Raw genomic sequence first — 21590 nt, 5'->3', positions numbered from 1 at the left:
CTTCTCCTGTTCAGTTTCACCCATTTCAACACTGACTTGCTTTTTAAATTTGTTCTCAGTGAAGAGAACTCTGAGTTACTCCTCTCATTGTTGTGGCAAACACCTGGACTAAGCAGTTAAGGAAGAAAGCATTTATTTTAGTTCATGGGTGGAGGGTCCAGTCCTGTAGGAGGAAAGGCTGGGCGGGTGGCATGAGAGACAGTCGTGTTGCAGCTGCAGGCAGGAGGCAGGCAGAATCCTGGTGCTCAGTTTGCTCTCTTTCGTCCCCATTTTCATTCAGCCCGGGAAGCCAACCCCATGGACAGTGTGGCCGGCATTTAAATTGGCACAAGCCCTCTGGAATCAACCTCAAAGCCACACCCATAAGCATGTTTCTTAGCTGATTGCAGGAGCAGTCAAACTGAAAATGGAGACTGGCTATGCCCTGGACTCGTGCACAGATGGAGGGAGGAAGGGGAGGGGCTGTGAGGTCTCCACATTGATCTTGATGCATGGCTAAATGACTTGCTGCTTTTCTACATGGGCGACAGACAGTGATAGAACCTGGGTAAAAAAAATCTGAGCTGAACATTTGGTACCAGCAGGGTGGCCGTCATTGGAGCAGCCCACTAAACATTCTTGGTTTTCTTCCTCTGATTGTGATGGGGGTGAACCTTCTTGTGGACTTGGTGTAGAATGGACCCGTACCACTTGCTTTGGTGTGGTGTGTGCTGCTTTGGGTGGAAGCTCGGGAACACCCAGTGCCTGACAAGTCATGCTTGCAATTTCCCTTCTCTATAGTGACCAGCAAAGCCTTTGATTCTAGAGTGAGAAACGGCACAGACATTAGGCCACAGAGACCCATGTTAGCTCTGTAACAGGAGGAGCAAATAAAATACTGCAGTTCTAATTCATTGTGATTATAAAATATATTTCAAGATCACAGCCTTACCTAGACTTTCACCATGTCTTGAGTTGTAGTGACCATAATTGTATGCAGAGCATGGCATAGGTGTGGAGGTCTGAAAAAACCACACCAAGTGTGTCAGAGTGCACAGTGTTGTGAAGGGGAATGGCATTGTGAGGAAAGAGGGACTCACGGACACTTTAATGTCGTCCCGTGCGTGAATGGGAGGGTAGTAAGGTGGCAAACAGACTAGATCAGTGTGCAGAGGTGGCCGCAGACTGGAGCAGAGGTGTGTCAGGAGGTGGTCAGGGGTGTCTAAGAGGACCCGATGGAGGAGGCAGTTCTATGGAGTAAAGAGGGACCCAGGATGAGGATGGTGTTAAGGGATAGCTGATGCGGCTTGGTGCTCACTTGGAGATGGTAATGGGCATGGTGAGGAATCCAAGCTGGCTCTGAGGTTTGCCAACGTTTGTTTAAGGCTCTGCATGTGCCTGTACAAATGGCCTGATAAAAGGCCAGGAGTGGTTTGCTGGATGTTAAAGCCAAGGACTTGACATCTCTCTCTTCTGGTGCTCTCCCTCAGCAGAAGAGTGGATGGTACAGTCATGCCTGTTGGCACATTTCAACTTTATTTCCTACTTTGACGTGTGGAGAAGGCTGGTGAAGAACCCATGGGCAGATACTTAAGTTTTTTTTTTTTTTTTTTTTTTTAAAAATATGGAACGCTTCACGAATTTGCGTGTCATCCTTGCGCAGGGGCCATGCTAATCTTCTCTGTATCGTTCCAATTTTAGTATATGTGCTGTAAGTTTGAATCTGGAATGTTCCCCCAAGGTTCATGTGTTAAAATCTTGGTCTGGACACAAATGGGGCATAGTGGGATCTCTCTCTCTCTTTCTCTCTCTCTTTCTCCTCTTCTTCCCCCGCCCCTCTCCTTCCTTCCTTCCCCCCAGGTGAGTAATTCTTCTCTGCCACACAGACTTCATTGGAGGTTGCTTTTCAATAGGCCCTAGCATAAAGGAATCAACCAATCACAGGATGAAACCTTCAAGACTGTGAGCTAAAACAACTTCTTCCTTGATGGATTGTTCTAGGTATTGTAGTTCTTGTAGCTATTCTGACACAGCAGGCTCTTGAGGTGAGAACAGCATTTTTTGGTGTGTGGTCATTCCATGGGATTTTGGGTATAGAAGATGCGGGAGAGATGGCTGGTTCGTCAGACCAATGCGATCATGTGAATTTTCACAGACCACTTCAGAGGCATTTATGGAACCTAAACGGAACCCTCACCAGGGCAGGAGTGTGGTAAGAATATCTCTAAGTGGATTCAGGCTATGAACTACTCTTCTCTAAATGCCGTGGCTCCACACAAACAGCTTCTAGTTCAGTTGTGAAGGGACTGGAGAAACCTCAGATATTGTTGGCATTCGTGAAACAATATGTGTGAGATGCCAAGCCATTGTCCTTTGACTTTGCCTGTTTCTTACCATAGCCCTGCCTGGCCACATCATTTGTTACCATGCAAGCAGCACTTCAATTCTTCCCTCTTGGATGCCTTCCACCCTCCGCTATCTTTTGGGTAGGATTGCATGCATTTCCCTTCATCCCCTGACCATCATGGTCCTCATCGATGAAACTGTCCTCCATGGAGCAGTGGCTGGGACTCCTCCACACAGCAGGAGCCGTGTGTTTACAGTGAGGCTTGGAAGATGGCATAGCATCCCCTGGGGGTAGTGGGAAACAATGAACAGTTTGGCATCAAGGTGCAGAGCTCAGGGATAAGAAAGGGGGGGGGTCAGCAATCCGGGTTTTGTTTCTTTGTTTCCCTTTACTGTCCAGTGCTGAAGATCAAACCGAGGGCCGCATGCATGCCAGGCAAGTGAACAGTCAGTCAGCTATGATCAAACCCCCACGACAACCTGCAGAACTACTGGTCTAGAGCAACTTCACAGACGGTCGGTCGGTCTACACCAGAGCAGTGAAATTTGGGGAGTGTTTGCTGTAAGGCAGGTCCTGGGCCCTGCTCCGGCCGCACGACAGTCACTTCTCTGTGGCCCGTTTTTTTCTTTCTTTCCTTTTCTTTTTTTCAACATTAGGCTAATTCTTGTTTAGAGAGGGACACACTGTAGTATGGGTGTGAGGAGTGTCCACTATTCTAATACTCAGAAAGCCTCATGGGAGTAATCTGTTTCTCTTCAACCTGCCAAGTGGACTAGCAATATCGCTTACTGTTTTGGGGCCTAATTAATTAATCTTGGGATTTGTGGTCATTCATGGTCATACTCTTAGGGGCCAATGAAAAGCCTCAAAGTTCACGTTTTCCTACCAACTTATGCAAATCAGCATGAGAACAGAGCTTGCCCTGGACTAACCAGGAGCCCAGTGTTTACAAGCACGTACCCTGGGCTGAGCGATGCTCAAGTCCTTGGCACTGGCTGCTCTTTCACAGTCCCTGGCTTGGACTCGCAGCCTCAATGTCGTGGCTCACACCATCTGTGCCTCCAGTCCTAGATTTACTACCCTCTTCTGCCCTTCTTGGGTACTACACACATGTGGGCACAGACATAGAGCAGGTACAGCATCCATCCACAAAAATAAAAATAAATAAAATCTAAATAAAACAATTAAAAAAGTATGTGTATCTTTTTTTTTAAAGGTATGTTTTCACTGTGTAGGCTTGCAATACTAGTACTTGGGAGGCAGAGACAGTGAGTTTGAAGCCAACCTGATCTATATAGAGAGCTCTAGTCAAACCACAGGCTACATCAGAGACCCTATCTAAAAAAATAAAGTGTATGTATCATTGATTACAGTGTTATACAGTGCTATTATCCCACAAATTCTAAAGGACATTCAAGAGAGACACCAGGTGGCCTCAACCTTAAGCTTAGCCAGTGCTCTTATGAGCCCAAGTTACTTATTTATAAATCTATATTGTTTCAATCATCTATGAATTTCTGCTCAACCTGGATGCTGTTTGTCTGGTCCTACAAAACCCATGTGGGTCTCTGGCAGGATCCTGCTGTGTCCATGTGTGCCGTGTGCTCATTGACAGGACATGATTTGGCAGAGTGGCAAGGAAGTCACATTTTAACAGACGGTCTAGGCTGGGGGTGTCCTGTGGGCAGCGTAAGAGAACCTGAGGTGGTGCCAGTAACCTCCCAATGCCTGGAACGAGGCTCGAATCCTCAGCATGACTAGTCCAGACCTTCAGCTTCTCCTTCACTCTGCCTGTTGCTAAGGGGAACAGGCTGAAGGTCTTCCCCACTGTGTCCGAGGGAGGGGAAAAGAAGTGGCCTGCTGTTTCACGAGGGAAGTCAACCAGCAGGCCATTGGCTTCCTCCAGACTAATTACAGCCTGTTTGCTTGTGAGATGGCCCCGTCCAGCAGCCACCCTATCATGATCTGAACACCAGGTCGGGACATACGGGGCCCAGAGACCAGACCAAACTGTTATTAGTTCACAGAACTCCAAGTCTTTATTCATCACAGCTTGCTCACAATGACATACAGGAAAATAGCACTAATGGAGAGTAAATATGCAGGCAGCAACCTTCGGGAGTGGGGAGTTGGGGGAGAAACGACTTCAGAACTGCAATAGGTTCGTATGCTGGGTATCTGCTGATTCTTTTCGTTGGCACAAATGCCCTGCCTAGCCCCCTAGCTGCGTCAGCCTCACAGATGGAGTGGTGTGGTTTTGTTTATAGGCAGGATTGCCCTACACTGGGGAAAAAAGACCAGCTTGAGTGAAAGTCCACAGTGTGTGTGTGATTTTGTTTGTGTTTTTAATGCAACAACCAGCTCACAGTCTCCAAATGGAAAATACTCAGTAGCATCATGTGCTTGTACTACAGGCAAAAGCTTAATACGAATATCATCACCCATGGCATCCACAAGTAAGCCACCCGACACGTTAACTACTTCATTCCATCCAAATAACTGAAATAAGAGAAGTAAGCCCACTTCATGAAGAACGAACGACCTCAGGGCTCCTTGAACCCTTGGACTTCGCATTTGTGTTCAGCCTTTTGCTTCTACCCTGATTGAGCTCAGATCTGTCTTCCCATCCATCCCTTTCTAAGACCTGAACACGCATGTAGCACATAGTCCATGAGAAGCAGAAGTAAGCACTAGAACTGGTGTTTTCCTTAGCCTGGCTTTGTGGTTTCTAGGCAGGAAGCAGATGTGGAGGTTCTCATGGAGACATGATACCTGTCATTTAGGCGTGGCCTTGGTCAAGCTAGAGATTATGAAGTCATCTAGGTCACTAGGCAATGGTGGGTTTCTAGCACCATAGACTGTCTACTGACCTCATTTTTTCTGTTGGAGTGAGAAGGGAAGGGACTAGAGTTCCACATGGGGAGCTTCTGGAAGAACAGACCTAGCGAATTCATTGGAGTGGAAAGACACAACATCGAAAGCCTGTTACAGGACATGTAAGATTATGAAATAACTTGCATAATGCAATACTTGTATTTTTTAACAAAAATGTAAATATTTACAAAATAAGATCCAAGGTACTTTTTTTTAAACATCAAGCAAAACATTCTGCAAAGGGACCGCATTGATTTTATTTTATTTTTGATTCTGTTTTTTGTTTTGTTTTTAATAATGAGTTCTTTTTAAACCATGTCATACATTTCCCATACTGATATCTCATGATCCATTATAATATAGGCAGAGGGATTTACTATGGGAGGGGCGTGCCATACCCGCCATTGCTTCAGCCAGACAGTTCAACCTGGAGCTCCTTGTTCCTGCGCACCTCCGCAGCGTGCCTCTCCTGGAAGACATCCAAGCAGAAGAGGTCAGTCCATGAGGCCCAGAGAACTAGGAGGGCCACCCTAGCCTTTGCTGGACATATTTGGTCAGAAATCACGCAGTGTGGTATCTACCTAAACTGAAATTCCTAAAGGAATTTTCTTCATGTCACAAGGAGAATGTGAGCCCAAGAAACATCACAGTAGAGAAGATTACAAACATCTTTGTCACCCCATACTCCTCCCCTCAGGCACCACCCTCCCTCGCTGGTGATCAAACCCTGGAACCAAGTACCTTGTAAGTGATAGGCAAGCCCTTTACTGAGGAGCTGTACCCTAATCCTGCACTTCTAACAACAACAACAACAACAACAACATTCTTATCTTAAAAATTATGATTAAAATGTCAAATAATTAATAATAAGATCCTGAATATATTGACTTGTGTATGAATTCTGAGACCGGCAATAAAATATAACATTGTTGATTTCCTTATCTTCAGTCTTTAACTCCTCTTTTTGGACTATTTTGAAGGATTTGTAATTGCCCACAGGCCTTCTGGGAAACAGATCCAGAGAGAAGACTTTGGTATGTACCACTTTCTAAAACCTTGTTTGAAATGGCCCTTCTGAACTTGAGCCCAGCAGTGTTTCCAGAGACTCTGGCACACGCCGGCTGAGGCAGTCCAGCTGAATCAACTTTTCATGCCACTTCGAACGTCTAGGGTCCCGACCCTCATTCCCGCTGGTGAGGACTGTAAGCATAGGCTGTAAGGCCTGTCTCAGCAATCCTTCCCCATAAGGGTTTCCACAAGACCAATACGATTGCATCTGAACTCTTACATAAATGAAATTCTCCCCTTTTATGGGGCAGTCACATAGTTCTAAACAGGAGAATTTGTCTCCTTGGCTATGTTTGGCTATAAAGTCTTGACTGTGTCATTTTATAGCATGGTACATTGCATGGGTCGGTGGATATTTATTTGCATAAAAAAATCCTACTATTAGAGATACTGGTCTTAGGCTAGGAAGTGAGCTTTCTAAGGAGGGAAGTGATGGAGAAAAGGTGGATCTAGCATTTTTTAGCTTGAACTTCTGCATTGGATGATCGAAGGCATGTGGTTTTACATAGAGAGGTTCAATGCCTGTTGAATTGAACTTTGAAATGCTAACTATTAATAATGGTATCATTTTCTAAAACTGCTTTTCTCCTCATATAGTTTCTTTGATTCATTCACAATCATCTTGATCAGCTATAAAGTAAATCTTATTATTAAATCCTATTCATGTCAAGTGTCTGTGCTTACAGGGTTCTTTATCCTGAAACACTGAGCATGTATTTATAACACTCAGCATGTATCTGCAATTCCCCATCTCCCTATTCCTGCTAAAGGGAAGGGTAGTAGTATTTTGACAATGGAAACATTACTTTTAAATGAAAATATGTATGAAAGATGGCTTTAAGAAAACTTCTGGTCCTTTGAAAAAATGTGATTTAGAGATTTCTTATTGGAAGTCAAGAAATGTGAGGTCAGTTGGACTGCCGGGCTCAGTCGGTAGAGCTTGAGACTCTTAATCTTAGGGTTGTGGGTTCGATCCCCACGTTGGGCACCATTCTGTAGTGGTGAGGTGAAGCAGGCCTGCTTTTTGTCCCGCCTGGCTCTCGCATGGCTAGCTTAGCCCTGGAATAATTACACGGAAACTGTATTCATTTAAACACTGCCTGGCCCATTAGTTCCAGCCTCTTCTTGGATAATTCTCACATCTTGATTAACATATTTCTAATAATCTGTGTAGCACCATGAAGTGGTGTCTTACTGGGAAGATTCTAACCTGCGTTCATCTCGGAGAGGAGAGCTATGGCTTCTGCCTCACTTCCCTTCTTCCCAGCATTCTGTTCTGTCTACTCCACCCACCTATGTTCTGACCTATCAGGCCAAGCAATTTCTTTATTAATTAACCAATGAAAGCAACACATAGAAAGAAGACCCACCTATATCAGATAGTCAGATTCAACATTAGTTATATATGAATGTGACCACCCCCCCCTCAAGTTTAGGCTGTAGGAGGGAAACGTGTCATATACTCTGTACTTTTTCAAAAGTTAAAAATTGGTGGAAGCAGGAAGTTGACTCTAGAGAAATGTAATTGGTTATAAAGAGCCTTTCATGCCATTGAAACCAAGAAGAGGAGCAAAGGCATATGCTGAGAAATCAAGCTGTGTTTGGAAATGCGGGAGATGGTACAGATGCAGCGATTCCTCTTTTGTACAGTTATTAGGAGGCAAAGCTGTAGCAGTGTCTGCTTTGCATGCAAATGGGGACTCACTAGTGAAAGTTGGGCTCTCATGAAAACTGGGCAGTGCTGCAACCTCTCCTGTTCTGGGAGACAAAAGAGCTTCCAGTAGGAAACAGCTTCACAAGCATAAACACTAGAGTTAGTGTTATTGGCTTCCTTTGGACTTTACTTCTTACACAAATTAGTAAAGTTATGAGTTTGCTGAAGAAAATCAAAGACTTAATTTGAGTTGAAGATAACTTTAAAAGAAAATTTAGATAATCCTTCTGAGTTTCTACAAAAGTATTTTCAGGCATTTTAGCTGGCTTAGTATTTGGGAACTTTAAATAATGGAATGCAGACTCCTGATGTGTTGATGTGATTTTGAATGAAAATGTCGGAGAAGCTAGGGTAGTCCTGCACAGGCAGTGATGTCATCAACCTGTGGTCCTGATTAACAACCAGAACACTACAGCTGGGGGCTCCTAGGGTAGCTGTGAGGCTCTGTCTATCTATAAAGTTCTATAAAGTTGGGATGTGGTCTGTGGAGTTCACTCAGGACATGATCTATGGAGTTCACTCAGGACGTGGTCTGTGGAGTTCACTTTGGACATGGTCTATGGAGTTCACTCAGGACATGGTTTGTGGAGTTCACTTGGGACATGGTCTGTGAAGTTCACTTGGGACATTGTCTGTGGAGTTCTCTTGGGATGTTGTCTGTGGAGTTTATTCGGAACATTGTCTATGGAGTTCACGCGGACGTGGTCTATGGAGTTCACTAAGGACGTGGTCTGTAGAGTTCACTCGGGACATGGTCTGTGGAATTCACTCGGGATGTGGTCTGAGGAGTTCACTCGGGATGTGGTCTGTGGAGTGCACTCAGGACGTGGTCTGTTGAGTTCACTAAGGACATGGTTTATGGAGTTCACTCGGGACATTGTCTGTGGAGTTCACTAAGGACTTTCTTCTTTAGTAATATCCACTTCATTACACATTTCACACTTACTTTGCTAGGTGCACTTAGAGTTACTAGCTAGGCTAGGCCCAAGCATATCTGAATTTACAAAACACGCATTTTCTGCAATTCCTCGTCTCCCTATTCCTGCTAAAGGGAAGTATAGTAGTATTTTGACACTGGAAACATTACTTTTAAATGTGGGTATGTATGAAAGATGGCTTTAAGAAAACTTCTGGTCCTCTGAAAAAATGTGATTTAGAGATTTCTTATTGGAAGTCAAGAAATGTGAGGTCTTCCCTCCTTTATCTTTTAATGCCTCTTTAATGTCTGTAGGTATCAAAACTTAAACTAGATGACCTCAGATAATAATTTTATAAAATTCCATTATCAAAGTCTATTTAAATGTAAGATTATGTCAGCATAATCAGGTCCCTTTCTTTTTTATTAATGGTTATGAGGTTATGCATAAAAGATAAATTAGGAATAAGTTGAGAGAGCTCATAAAAGTCCTGTTGTCATAAATCAAGATTCTGGTGGTCACGGGACCAAGGGTAGTCCCTAAAATACAGCTACAAATGCACCTAGTTGTTGCTGGTTGGATAATGAAACATAAAATTGCTACCTATGCTGAGATCCTTCTTTATTCTACACTTCTAGTTGGTGAGGGCAAACCTGGTTGTGTGAGCCCTGCTGGAAACGCCTGTGAGTTCTGTTTTGCTATTATAAGGCAGATGGGCAGGTGGGATGAGTGGAAGGTTCTGCAGGTTGCTCGGGAGTGCATTCGAGCCGGGAAGCACCCATTAGACTGGGAAGAAAGCATCTCTTTAATTCTTCCCATTTGGCAAGAGTGGGTGTTTTCCCTAGTATGGGAGCCTGGTATGGAGTGATTTCTACTGATAACAGATAACTGGCAATCCTGTCTCTCTCTTTTATCCACCCCCACCCCCCAACTGACAAGGTCCCACTTATTCTGTAGCCAAGTCTGGTCCTCCTCTTCAGCCTCCCAGGTGCTGGGACTATAAGTGAGGTCTGCCTTGCCTGACTGGAGAAGACCCTTTTCTCTTACTTCCCCTTCCAGGTTTCTAAGCACACAGTAGAGGCCCTGTAGATGCTCACTGAGTGATTAACTCATTAATATGCAATTTCTGAAGTAACTGCCTTTCCAGATGTCAAGTTTCAGAAAAGCTTGTTACACTCTCAGCATTACACAACTATGGCCTTTTTGACTTCACTTAACCAGAAGGCTGTGTGTAGCTCATAGCAAGTTTGCTTTGTCCTATTTTAGGAAAGAAGTAGTTTTAGTGCTCACAGACACAGAGACACAACAGAAGATGACTCTTACTACACAAGACCTCCAGTTCATTTGAAACACAGCACATAGAAAGAAATCTGGTGCTTCCTAGGTGTTCCCATTTCACTGAGGAGATAAAGGATGTTTGCTGTGAGCGGCTAAAGAGTCTATGTGATTGGAAAAGTATCCATTTACTTATGGAATGCCAAAAAAAAAAAAAAAAACAAAAAAAGAAAACAAACCAACCCCTGGCTCTAGCAATGACCATTACTGCCCCATGTGGTGTGGACTAGAATAGACTCCTGTCAGCTGAAATTTAAATCAGAATAGGTTATAGAGTAGTTCTCAAACCTGGGTATATGCTGGAAATGCTGTAGAGTTTTCAGAAACAAATATGAATGGCTGGTGTGGTGGTTTGTATACTTTGTCCTCGGTCGATGGCGCTGTTTGGAGTGATAAGAGGGTGTGGCCTTGGAGTTTTCAAAAGCCCACATCATTCCCTGTGTCTGCCTCATGCTCATGGGTCCGGATGTAGGCTCTCAAGATACTGCTTCAGTGCCAAACCTGCCTTCTTACTGTCATTCCCAGCATGATGGCCGTGGCCTGTAACCCTTTGAAATACGGGTCCAAAATTAAATACTTTCTTTTATAAGTTATCTTGGTCCTGGCATTTTATCATGATGGAGAAAAATGACTAAGACCACTAGGTATTTCCTGGGATGATGCTAGAGCTTGATTCCATGAACTAAAAACCCTTCACAGGTGGAATATTTTCAGGGCAATTTCAGGCAGAAATGGATGCACGCATGTATGTATGTATGTAAGATACTTGATCCAGACATGAGAAAAAGGGGCAGAGGATAGGTAAAGATAAAACCACAGAGAGTCAGTTGGTAGTGGCACACACCTTCAATCTCAGTGATTGAGAGAAAGAAGCAGGTGAATCTCTGTGAGTTTGAGGCCAGCATGGTCTACAGAATGAGTTCCAGGAAAGCCAGGGTGTCCTGGATTTTAGTGCTTTGGTGCCATCACGTGTGATCTGTGGTGAGCCAGACTCTGACTCTTAAGTCAGACACTGGGAGATAGGGTGTCTCTGAAGCTCACAGACACAACTGCTTATACATTTAAAACAGTTGCCCTGAAGTTGGCTCTCCTGGCTTCTGCCCAAATCCCTAGGACTTGTTTGCATATCGTCCAGAGCCCCAGGGTCTTATTTCTCTGCTGGAGCCTACGCCCCTTCTTAGGCAGCCTTCAATTCACAAAGAGTGCTTCTATCTTAAAAAAAAAAAAAAAACCCAAGAAATAATGTTTTTTTGACTTTAGACAGGTACAGTGATACATGTTTGCAATTTGAGTTCAGAATCTGAGGTAGGAGGATTATGAGTTTGAATATGAACTCTCCGTGTTTGGAGGAAAATGACAGTGTCTCTCTGCATCTGCAGGGCCTGACAGAGCGTAGATGTGGGAGCAGGCTGGAGGGTGAGAAGTGTAGACGCATCTTTGCATCTTTTCCAGAGTCCCTATTTTTCAAGCTTAATGCAGTTTCTGGAAACAGACAAAGCAAAACTATTCATAGCTACTATGTATATTTTTCAAAGGCAAGCTTGTGTGTGTGTGTGTGCGCACACGTGTGTGTTTACACATGGATGGTGGGATATGGAGAAAGGCCTGAGGACAACCAAATGTGTATGAAATGGTCCCTCTGCTATGCTCCCATGTTCCAGATTTTCTTGTAGATTTTCTTACATGGAGAGGCTGGAATTATGACAAATATTTTATGTTAAATGTATTATTTAAAAATATTATATGTTAATTTTTATTAACATTAAGTATTATAGAATTAATGTAATAAGTTAAATATTAAATATGTGTAACTTGGTAATTTTCATTGCATTGATTTGTACAGAAGTCATACACATATGAGACCAGCCTTCCTGGGCTCCCTGTCCAATGGAACATTTGGCAAGGGCTTCAGGGCTGATGTAGAGTTTTTTTTCTCCACCATAGGGTCAGGTCACAGATTCAAAATACATGATGAGAGCAGCCTGAGGTTGACTGTCCCACCTCATTTTGCAGCACCCAGCATCCCCCAGCTGTGCTGCACAGGGCTTGTCCCCCAGCTGTTCTGTACAGTCTTTTTCCCCAGCTGGGCTGCACAGGGCTTGTTCCCCCTGCTCAGCATTCTGGTACCCTTACCTTTTCCTGCAGACGTTCAATGATAGCAGCTAGATTAGCCTCACGATTTTCCTTAATTTGTTCCATTTTCAGAATCAGCTTCTCTTCTGCCATCTTGCTGAAGTTGTTATTCTCCTCCAAAGCCTTCTGGAGGACTTCTCGCTCGTGCTCCCTCTTCTCTGCCAATTGTTTCAGCACCTGAGCCTCCTGAGACTGGGGAGAAAACACATCATTTTTAGTTATCGGGAAGCCGACTTAGCTGAGTGCTAGCTGGTGCTGCAGGCATGAGCACTGCTATTCACCTACTCTTGTCTGTAGACTTTGGCACTTTCTATAGAATGTGTTGACGGGGTGAGTGGCTCCCTGAATTTTCAACTGTCAAGGTTTTAGACAGAGTGTCATAGAAATAGCATTAACTCCCATTGAAGAATTTCTTTTCTCTCTCTCTCTCTCTCTCTTTCTTTCTTTTTTTTTTTTTAACAAAAATAAGATGCTGTTAAGCATATCTGCAACAGGAAGTGCTACAATGAACCACTGGACCACTACATTCACTGAGAACCTGAAGGAAATGGGAAAGGCCTGGGGCCTGGACTTCCCTTTTCTTCTGTCCACTGTTTTCTAACCAACCATAGGGTGGGCCCTGTAGGAGCTTTTCTTGTCAATCAAATCCACTTTCTCTTTTTATTACATGACTGTCCTTCCCCTTTCCCAGCAGCTATTAAATTCTTCCTGGCACTGGAGATATGACTTAGTGGTAAAGGGCACTTGCTGCTTTTGAGGAAGACCAGGGTTTAGTACCTAGAGCCCACATAACAGCAAACAACTGTCCTCAACTCCAGTTATAGGGAGTCCAATGCTCTCTTCTGGCTCTCTGGACACCAAGCATGAACACGGTGTGCAGACATACATGCAGACAAAGCATACCTACACATAAAATACTCTGTAGAGACTTGAAAACATTTGTTCAAATCTCGTGTTTAGTGTCCTTTTGGCCCAAACCAGAAGAAAGCCCTGATTCTGCTGTCATTCTTCAAGTGGACATCCAGAGGAATTCCAGGGACTCTGTGGTCCTTCAGCAGTGAGAGCAGAGCCAATGGGGTTGGCTATGTCTTGTGCATGCTGTCTCTCTCCTTAGCATCAGCAGGATGTATGGTTCTCTGCAACTGCAGTCACTGGGGGCTTGGCAATGACAGAGCACCCAGTATCTTCCTGCTGAGATCTATTTCCAAGGTTCTTTGGTGAGGTCAGGAAACCTAGCCTTTTTTCTTAACTATTTCAGTGATTCTGTTGTTGGTGGCCACAGTCTGCTCTTTGGAGACACATTGGCTATCTTCCGACTCAGCCTCTAAGTGCCAGGTTTAAAGGGATGAGCTACCACACCTTAAAGTATTAAACTGAGTGTGTGTGTGCGTGTGCACGCGTGTGTGCGTGCGTGCCATCATATGTGTGCATGTGTGTGCAATCATGTGAGTGTGCAATCATGTGTGTGTGTGCATGCTGTTATATGTATGTGTGCTTTCCCCTATGCAGGCTTATATGGAGGTCAGAGGTTGGTATTGGGATGCAATCCTCAATTATTTCTGTTTCATCTACTCACTTGCTTTTGAGATCTGGTTTCTTGCTGAACCCAGAGCCTGACATTTTGTAGACTAGCTGGGCTGTGAACCCCAGGACCACCCACCTGTCTCTGACCCTAGAGTACTGGGCCTACAGACGGGTGCCTGTGCTTACAAGGATGCTGGGCATCTGAACTCAAGTTCCCAGACTTGTGCAGTAAGCATTTTACCCATGGAGCCATCTCCCCGGCCCTGGCACTTGATGTTTAAAGAAACCCTTCACTATGCCATAGCTTAGGGCTCTTGAGCTCTCCGTACTTCGGCTAGTGCTGGAAGTTAGACTTAGGACTCCATTATTGGAGTGTGTAAGCAGCTCTTTCTGCCTGCAACATCCCTCCCTGACTTTGTTCCTCAGAGAAATCAACGCTTCCCTGAGTATGGCTCAGTCTGGCAGTTGTACCGCCAAGGAAGAAAATCAGTTTTGATGCCACTATCTGTAAAGTGAGAAGATAAGCAGTAATTTGAGAACATTACACAAAGGCATGGCATACGATGCGCGAGAAGCTGAAGAACGGCAACACATGATCTGAAGCAGTGGAAGCTTGTCTCTACCTGTGTGTGGGAGTGAAGGTCTCGCTGCATGTTCAAACAGTTCTTCCTACTGTGCTGTGCTTGGGCAGATGAGCAGCAAGGCAGGTGGACTGTGTGTGTTCAGAGAGAGGTGAAAATAGGGACCCTGGCAAATGTTGGTGCATGTGAAGTTTTCAAAGATAAGTAATGGCCTTGGAGGATCATGGCCTTTCACAGAAGCTCTCTGAGAATTAAGACGGAGAACTGGGTGAGGTAGAGGGCAGCTGGTACAAGGCAGAAGTAAGCTGAGGCAAATACAGAGTGAGTCATTCAAATGTGCCATCCGGGGAGATGGGATTTGAGAAACTGAGGCAGATGGCTGGTGAGCACCTCTTCTGCACATCCTCACTCAGAACTTAGGATCACTGGATGATGATCCGAGAGGTACACGGAGGCACAGTAATGAGACAGGGAGAAGAGTTATTGTCCATTTAGAAACGCTTGAACATTGTGCAGAGAGGTTAATTAGCATCTCTCATGCTACCGAGTCTAAGAGCTTAATTGCTGCACAAATGAATTGGATGATAAATCTGAGTTAACTGGTCCATAAAACTCATCTACCTGCACAGAAGAGATTTAAGACACTGTAGATGCCTCCGGTTTCCCATTTACTTCTGAAGTACATATACTCCTGCCACTCCATCTTCTTGTCCCCTTTAATCATGTGTGGGATATATTACTTGACACACAGATCCATTTATCAAACACCAAAGCCCTTAGTTCCAAAGGATCTTTCCACTAGGAGGCTGGATGCTGTCCTGTAACTACTGGGCTTTCTGCTGATCCTGAAAGGACATTGTCAACATGGCTACGGGCAAAAAAGTGTGTGCTCAAATATGACAATTAAGTGTAGTTGTGCCAAGCAAAGACCACAGTGTTCACTTCCCGTGGAAATGCAGGAACACATGAGGGACTTAACATGATGAAAACCTGGAGTTTTATCATGAGCTCTTCTCATTCTGAAGCCTGGGATGGGGTTGCTGGGGTCCCCTCACAAGAAGAGAGTCTGCATGCTCTTCTTGTTTGCCCAGAAGACCACAATAAGAAGATTTTATGACCATGAAGCCAGCTGGCTTCCTGAATATCAAACTGTGACTATATAAAAACTACTTCAATTCCCCTATATTCCATCTCAATAGCCAGTTACCAACTTAAGATGCCAGCTGCAGATTACAATTCCCAAAAGAATACACACTTTCCAAGTTTGTCCAATTTGACTGGCTAGGAGCAACTTTAAGGTGATGTGTTACAGTATTGCAGAGCTAGGAGCTAAATACAAGTTGTCTCAGTCTATTTTGGCCCTTGAACGTAGTTATCCGCCTTTATGTGTGACCTGTTGTTCTTGAAAGCATCAATTGGAGCCCTTTGCAACACATTAGCCTAAGCAGACCACCAAGTTTCAACACCTCAGACAGGAGTGAGACCTGGAGCAGAGGTCTCTCCGATTTGCTGTGGCCCGTCTAACGTATCGTACCCCAGTGTATTTAAAAAGTGTCTTGATTTATGATTCCTTCTGCTTTGCTACTATAAATCTTAAAGAAACTGCTACCATGTTGTGATTTGGTATTTGGGGAAACGGGAAACTGAGTTCCTGGGCTAGAGTCGCTGACTCAGGAATAAACTCTCTGTTACCCCCATTTAAAGTGTATTTTTGAGTGGCTGCAACACGTCACTGGAGGACAAGGTCAGGTGTCTTAGAGTCAGGGCAGGAATTAGAGGCCCCTTTCCATAACGAGGGCCAGCAGTGCGGGAAGTTGGCAGCCATGTGTGCAAACTTCACCTGGTTCAGACCTCGCAGAAGCCGTCGTGGGGCAAATCCATAATGTGGTAAGGGAACAAGAGGAGCCCATTCTAAAACTTTGGCGTTACAAATGAAGAAGTTGGGGCCACCTGATTTGTCTACTAATGGTTCCCTTTCACACCGCTTTGTTTAGAGCAAGGAGTTCACTTCTCTTTCCGAGGTTCATAGGTCGTTAGAATTCACTGTGCAGTGATATTGATACATGAATTAGCTCTTACTGAACAGGTTTGAGTGGGGAGCTTTTTAATTTAATCTGTTTATCAAAGTTATAAGTATCATTAAATTTTCATCATTTTTCATGATATTAACATTTTCCATGCCAGTTTTAGTTGGCCCGACCTGTTTAATATATATCTATTTTATCACCTTGATTATTCTATGTATTATGATCAAGACCACTTTATATTTAAAATATTTATGAAATGTACGATATGGCAGTATTAATCAGGACCACTTTCCTTTGTAAAATCATTTGCTGGACCATAATTTTTGCAAAGTCAGAACTTGTTGCATTTTATCAAGAATAAAACGACAGCTCATGGACCTTCTACAAGTCTTTTCAATAGAGGACAATGCCAGGGAATAGGGATCTCAGCTGAGGGGCTGCCTCCATCAGACTGGCTGTGGGCAAGTCTGTGGAGCATTTTCTTGATGGATGATGGATGTAGGGAGGGCCAGATCACAGGGGTGACTCACCCCTGGGCAGGTGAGCCTGGGTTCTAAGAGAAAGCAAACTAAGCAAACCTATAGGTCTGAGGTTTCCTCTGTGGTCTCCGCTCCAGGCTCTGCGTGAGTTCCTGGCCTGACTTCTCTCAGTGATGGACTGTGACCTGGAAGTGTAGGTGAAATGGCCGCTTCCTGCCCAGGCAGCTCTTGGTCATGGTACTTATCACAGCCGCAAGAAAAATACAAACCAAACTCGGAAAATGGACAAAAGGAGATAGAATTGAAATGACTTGCTCAGGGGCAGTAGCTGTTGTGTGGAGGCTCAACTGCAGACATTCTGATAACCATGTGTTCTTGGGATGATTTGAAAGGCACCTTTAAACTGTAGTCTGCTGAAGATAATCAGACACAGTCCCCACACTGGGACATATGGGAAAGAGAAATCACTAACAGAGACACTGGAACAGCAGAGCATGTTGGATCATCTAGGTGGGATGTGTGGAAGCCTGCTGCCTTTTGCTAAGGGACTGTTGAACGAATGGGCACAGGGCCTGAATGGCCAACATGTCACCATCCATTCCCTAATGTGGTTAGCTGAAATATGAAGACTTGAATTTCAAAAAATGAACACTGATTGACAGAGGTACTTCAATAAGGAAGAAAAAGCAAAATTACTTAGAATAAGCCTTTCTCTCAGCTAAACCATGGAACATTAGTTCTGGCTGGAGGAGCCTGTGCAGTTCTATCCGAGCAAGTGACCATATGGTCAGAGCTATGACTGTGGCCAAGTGGCCTAGGGACTCTGGGAAACTGCCAGAGTATATCTGATCCCCTGTGGAGACACTTGGGCAGCAGCCTTCCAGCCCTGACTTCAGAGAGCCCTGTCTGTACAACTCAGGTGGGCCCCTGGCCCACAGAGGGCTCTTGGATTCCCAGGGAATAGCCTTAAACATCCTAGTAAGTGGTTTCGTGTTTAGAACATCCTAATAAGAACCGCATCTCACACCCCAGCCCTTGTCTACCTCTGTGCTTGGAGTTAGGATTGTGTCAATTTGTTGAGAAAATGCTTGCTGTCTTAAGATAACTGAGGCTGTTGACTGGTAGTAGCAGCTGACTGTTTATAACAACAGCAAAGCGCTGCGGATATGCATGTAAATGACATGTATACTTTGGGGGAGAATATTTAAAAATTTGTAATGTATGGGAAGGGAAATAGGCCCAGTGTAAAGTGACAACGGCTGAATTCTGTTTCTCAGTTTTTAGCAGCTTTTTAATATTTTCAAGCTTTAATTATTTATTTATTTATTGTTTTTTTCTTTTCAAGGCAGGATTTCCCTGTGTAGCCCTGGCTGTCCTGGAATTCACAATGTAGACCAGGCTGGACTTGAACCCAGAGATCCACCTGTCTTGACCTTCCAAATGTTGGTATTAAAGGAATGTGCTATTACTGCCCGGCTATTTTGAACACCTAGAAGGATTTGTTTTTATGTAAAAATGCAGGCCTCTTTATGACTTATACATTGGGTCTGATCTAGAGCTCCCTCCCAACTCCCCCGTCCACTGTCTGAGCCACTGCCTTCAAAACACAAAACATCTTCTCTGTGCTTGCCTCTGTGCGCCCTTAGTCATGAAGTGGATTGTATTTGTTTGTTTTCTAGTCTATAACAATTTCCCATTTTCTCTATTTATCTAACACCATTTTTTCTAGTTAATTCCTTTAAAAATAGGTCTTTCTTTAAAGCTGGGCTGTGTTTCCTATTCTGCATGGGCATGGTTTTATTGTCTTCCTCTGCCTTCCTTTCACTTCAACTCAAAAGTCCTCAGAGCACTGCCCTCTGACGTCAGCACCCGTCCTTTCCCTGAGCTCAGCACTCCAGCCTCACTGGCCTTCGTGCTGTCTCTCAAACTCACCAGAACCCTGGACCCTGGGGCTTGCTGCTCTTCCCACGTCAGACAGTCTACGCTCATCTTTTCTTCTCTTGCTCATGTTTGATGTGTTGTATGCTATGGTGTGCTTATGACTGACTATTGGTTCTCTTGGTCCCTTAGTGACAGGAGGCTTAGTGAGGGTGTCTTTAGTTCCTAGAGTCAGGGTCAGAATAAATAGCAGGTCCCACATCTGTCTGTCAATTATGTGATTTTACCTTCAGGAGGTATCATTTGGAAACTTACTACCTATAATTTTGCTTTGTGTTAGGAGTATGGAATACTATAGGTGTTGCAGACAACAACTGGGGATACCTGCCGTTTTCTATCTCTAAGCTCCACCCCCACATTTTTCTGGTGAGGTCTTAATTTTCTTTCGCCTTACCCCAGACTTTGCCTTACCATCTCTTTAGGGCAGAGGTGGGTGAATGGCCCAAGTTTGAGCATCATATTCCTGTATCCGTGACTGCAAAGCGGTTGCAAGGAGGAGAAGCTCTGTTTCTGCCTGAGTTGCTGTGTTGTCGGCAAGTGATTGAAAATAGAGGGCAGCTGAACTTCGCTGGCAGCGAAGCCAGTTAGAAGAGAAGAAGTACTGGCTTGGAAGCCAGAGCATTGGATGATACACAGCGTTATCTCAATTCAGCCATCCTTATTCTGCAGCTACTCTGAACTTCCCAGTCTCGTACTTACTTTCTCCTTTAGCTAGCTAGCACAGCTGGATTGAAGTTACTTGTGTGTCCTCCCCTGCATAGCAAGTGAGCTGTATGCATTTGTTGGGGACTCTCTGAAGAGACTTAGCAGTTTTTCACACGAGTACTAATTAAGTCAGTACAATCCAACAGAAAAACAAAATCAATGAATGAATGTTTAAGTTGGTACTTTCTCTTAATTAGCTGTACTATCACTTAATTAAAAGTCTACTACGAGAACATAATCCACATGGTGATTTCTTCATTGAAAAATTTCCAAATTGCACAAGAAATATAATGGAGTATACCATATTTTAAAATATTTTAAAAAGGTTCCAGAACATTCTTTTTCTGAATATCAAAATTCTGGCAGATTCCACTTGTCAATGTCCATTAGCTACACGGTCCATTTCTAATTTGATTTAATTGTTTAAATAACTGTTAATAGTTTACTGCTATCAGGATGTAGAACTTTTACCAGAGTCATTAATTAGTTGCTTCAGGGAGTTTTATAAATTAACACCCAGTTAATTTTTATTAGCTCTGTGTTCTTTCTCCTTTATCCATTTTTTGAGAATTAAGTACAGTAGGTGGAAATGTCATGAGTGTACAAACTGAACTTTGCTTTCTGAATATTAAGTTTGGACCAGTCACTGATGTTGTATCCTGAGCTCTGTGTCAACTTTGGGCGCGCGCGTGTGTGTGTGTTTCATGTATATGTCTTGCTGTGCTGTGCTGTGCCCATTATATAGAAGATGCCTCTGCTGAGTGAGAACTTAAATTAGCCCAAGTGCAACAGACCCTGCAGGACTTTAGACAAGACATTTGGGTACTTCTGAGAGTAAAGCAGAAGAGGGTAGCCAAATAGTTAAATCTTGTACATTTACTTGGGCTAGTAGCTCAGTTTCTCCATTATAATATAGATTTATAATAATATTAATAGATTATAGTGTTTAATATATTGACAGATTTTTTATAGATAGCACAAAAGTATTAAAATGAGAAGGTTTAAGCCGGGCGATGGTGGCGCACGCCTTTAATCCCAGCACTCGGGAGGCAGAGGTAGGTGGATCTCTGTGAGTTCGAGACCAGCCTGGTCTACAGAGCTAGTTCCAGGACAGGCTCCAAAGCCACAGAGAAACCCTGTCTCGAAAAACCCCCCAAAAAATAAAAATAAAATAAAATAAAATAAAATGAGAAGGTTTACTGCTATAATAACTGTGTGTGCAGGATGCTCTTAGTGACCCCAGGAGACTAAAATACGTCATGATAAAGCAAGGAGGAAGCCCAGTGCAAGTGTGAGCTTGGTGGAAGAAGACTTGACTGGAAGGAATGCCTCCTGTTGGGGAGATTCATCCAGATAGGACTTCTTCAATCCATAGATTCACTAGGATACCTTAAGATGTGACGGGAAGGAATGCCTCCTGTTGGGCAGATTCATCCAGACAGAACTTCTTCAATCCATAGATTCGCTAGGATACCTTAAGAAGTGACGGGAAGGAATGCCTCCTGTTGGGCAGATTCATCCAGACAGGACTTCTTCAATCCATAGATTCGCAAGGATACCTTAATGCCCTCAGACTGTTCCGAATACTTATTTTTAACTCTACATGTGTGTGCTGGGGGTGGTATGTGCATGTGAGTGTAGATGCCTGTAGAAGCCAGAGGCAGTAGATCCTCCTGGAGTCCTCTAAAGCGGGTGCTTGGAATGGGACTTGGGTCCTCTATAAGAGCAGTAAGCGCTTTTAACTACTGACCCATCTCTCCAGCCTCAAATCTTAAAGCTCACAGATTTCTTAGTATCTTACTATAGAAAATTAGTTGGGATGGTGTAGGCATTTGGGGATCATTGTCTCTTGGAATCTCTGCTTGACATCTCTCTCTTCCTCCATGTGTGTGTGTATGTGTGTGTGTGTATCTTTGTTAAAGAGAGAATGGGAGTGGAGGGGAAGAAGGAAGAAAGTAGAGACTTTAGA

General features: G+C 43.9%; 1 protein-coding gene and 1 non-coding gene across 2 annotated transcripts in view; both read right to left on the bottom strand.

Moving 5' to 3' along the window:
• Window positions 1-1597: 1597 nt before the first annotated feature.
• Window positions 1598-1702, bottom strand: LOC121458574. Its single transcript, XR_005975856.1, has one exon. It is a non-coding gene; the product is annotated as a U6 spliceosomal RNA (small nuclear RNA).
• Window positions 1703-4342: 2640 nt separating this feature from the next.
• The window catches only part of Stmn2 (stathmin 2), a 52224-nt gene continuing 34976 nt past the window's right edge, over window positions 4343-21590 (bottom strand). The window contains exons 4-5 of the mRNA XM_041667895.1: window positions 12368-12559; window positions 4343-5669 (exon numbers count right to left, since the gene is read on the bottom strand). Of these exons, the coding sequence (XP_041523829.1) occupies window positions 5610-5669; window positions 12368-12559 (252 nt within the window). The 3' untranslated portion in view covers window positions 4343-5609. The remainder of the gene's footprint in view (window positions 5670-12367; window positions 12560-21590) is intronic.

The sequence above is a fragment of the Microtus oregoni genome, unplaced genomic scaffold (genome assembly GCF_018167655.1).
Source record: "Microtus oregoni isolate MIOR12 unplaced genomic scaffold, Mior012 000017F_ref0000208, whole genome shotgun sequence".
In the NCBI taxonomy this organism is placed as follows: Eukaryota; Metazoa; Chordata; class Mammalia; order Rodentia; family Cricetidae; genus Microtus; species Microtus oregoni.
Note: the sequence above shows the minus strand (reverse complement) of the source record. Positions and strands in the feature narration are given on the sequence as shown.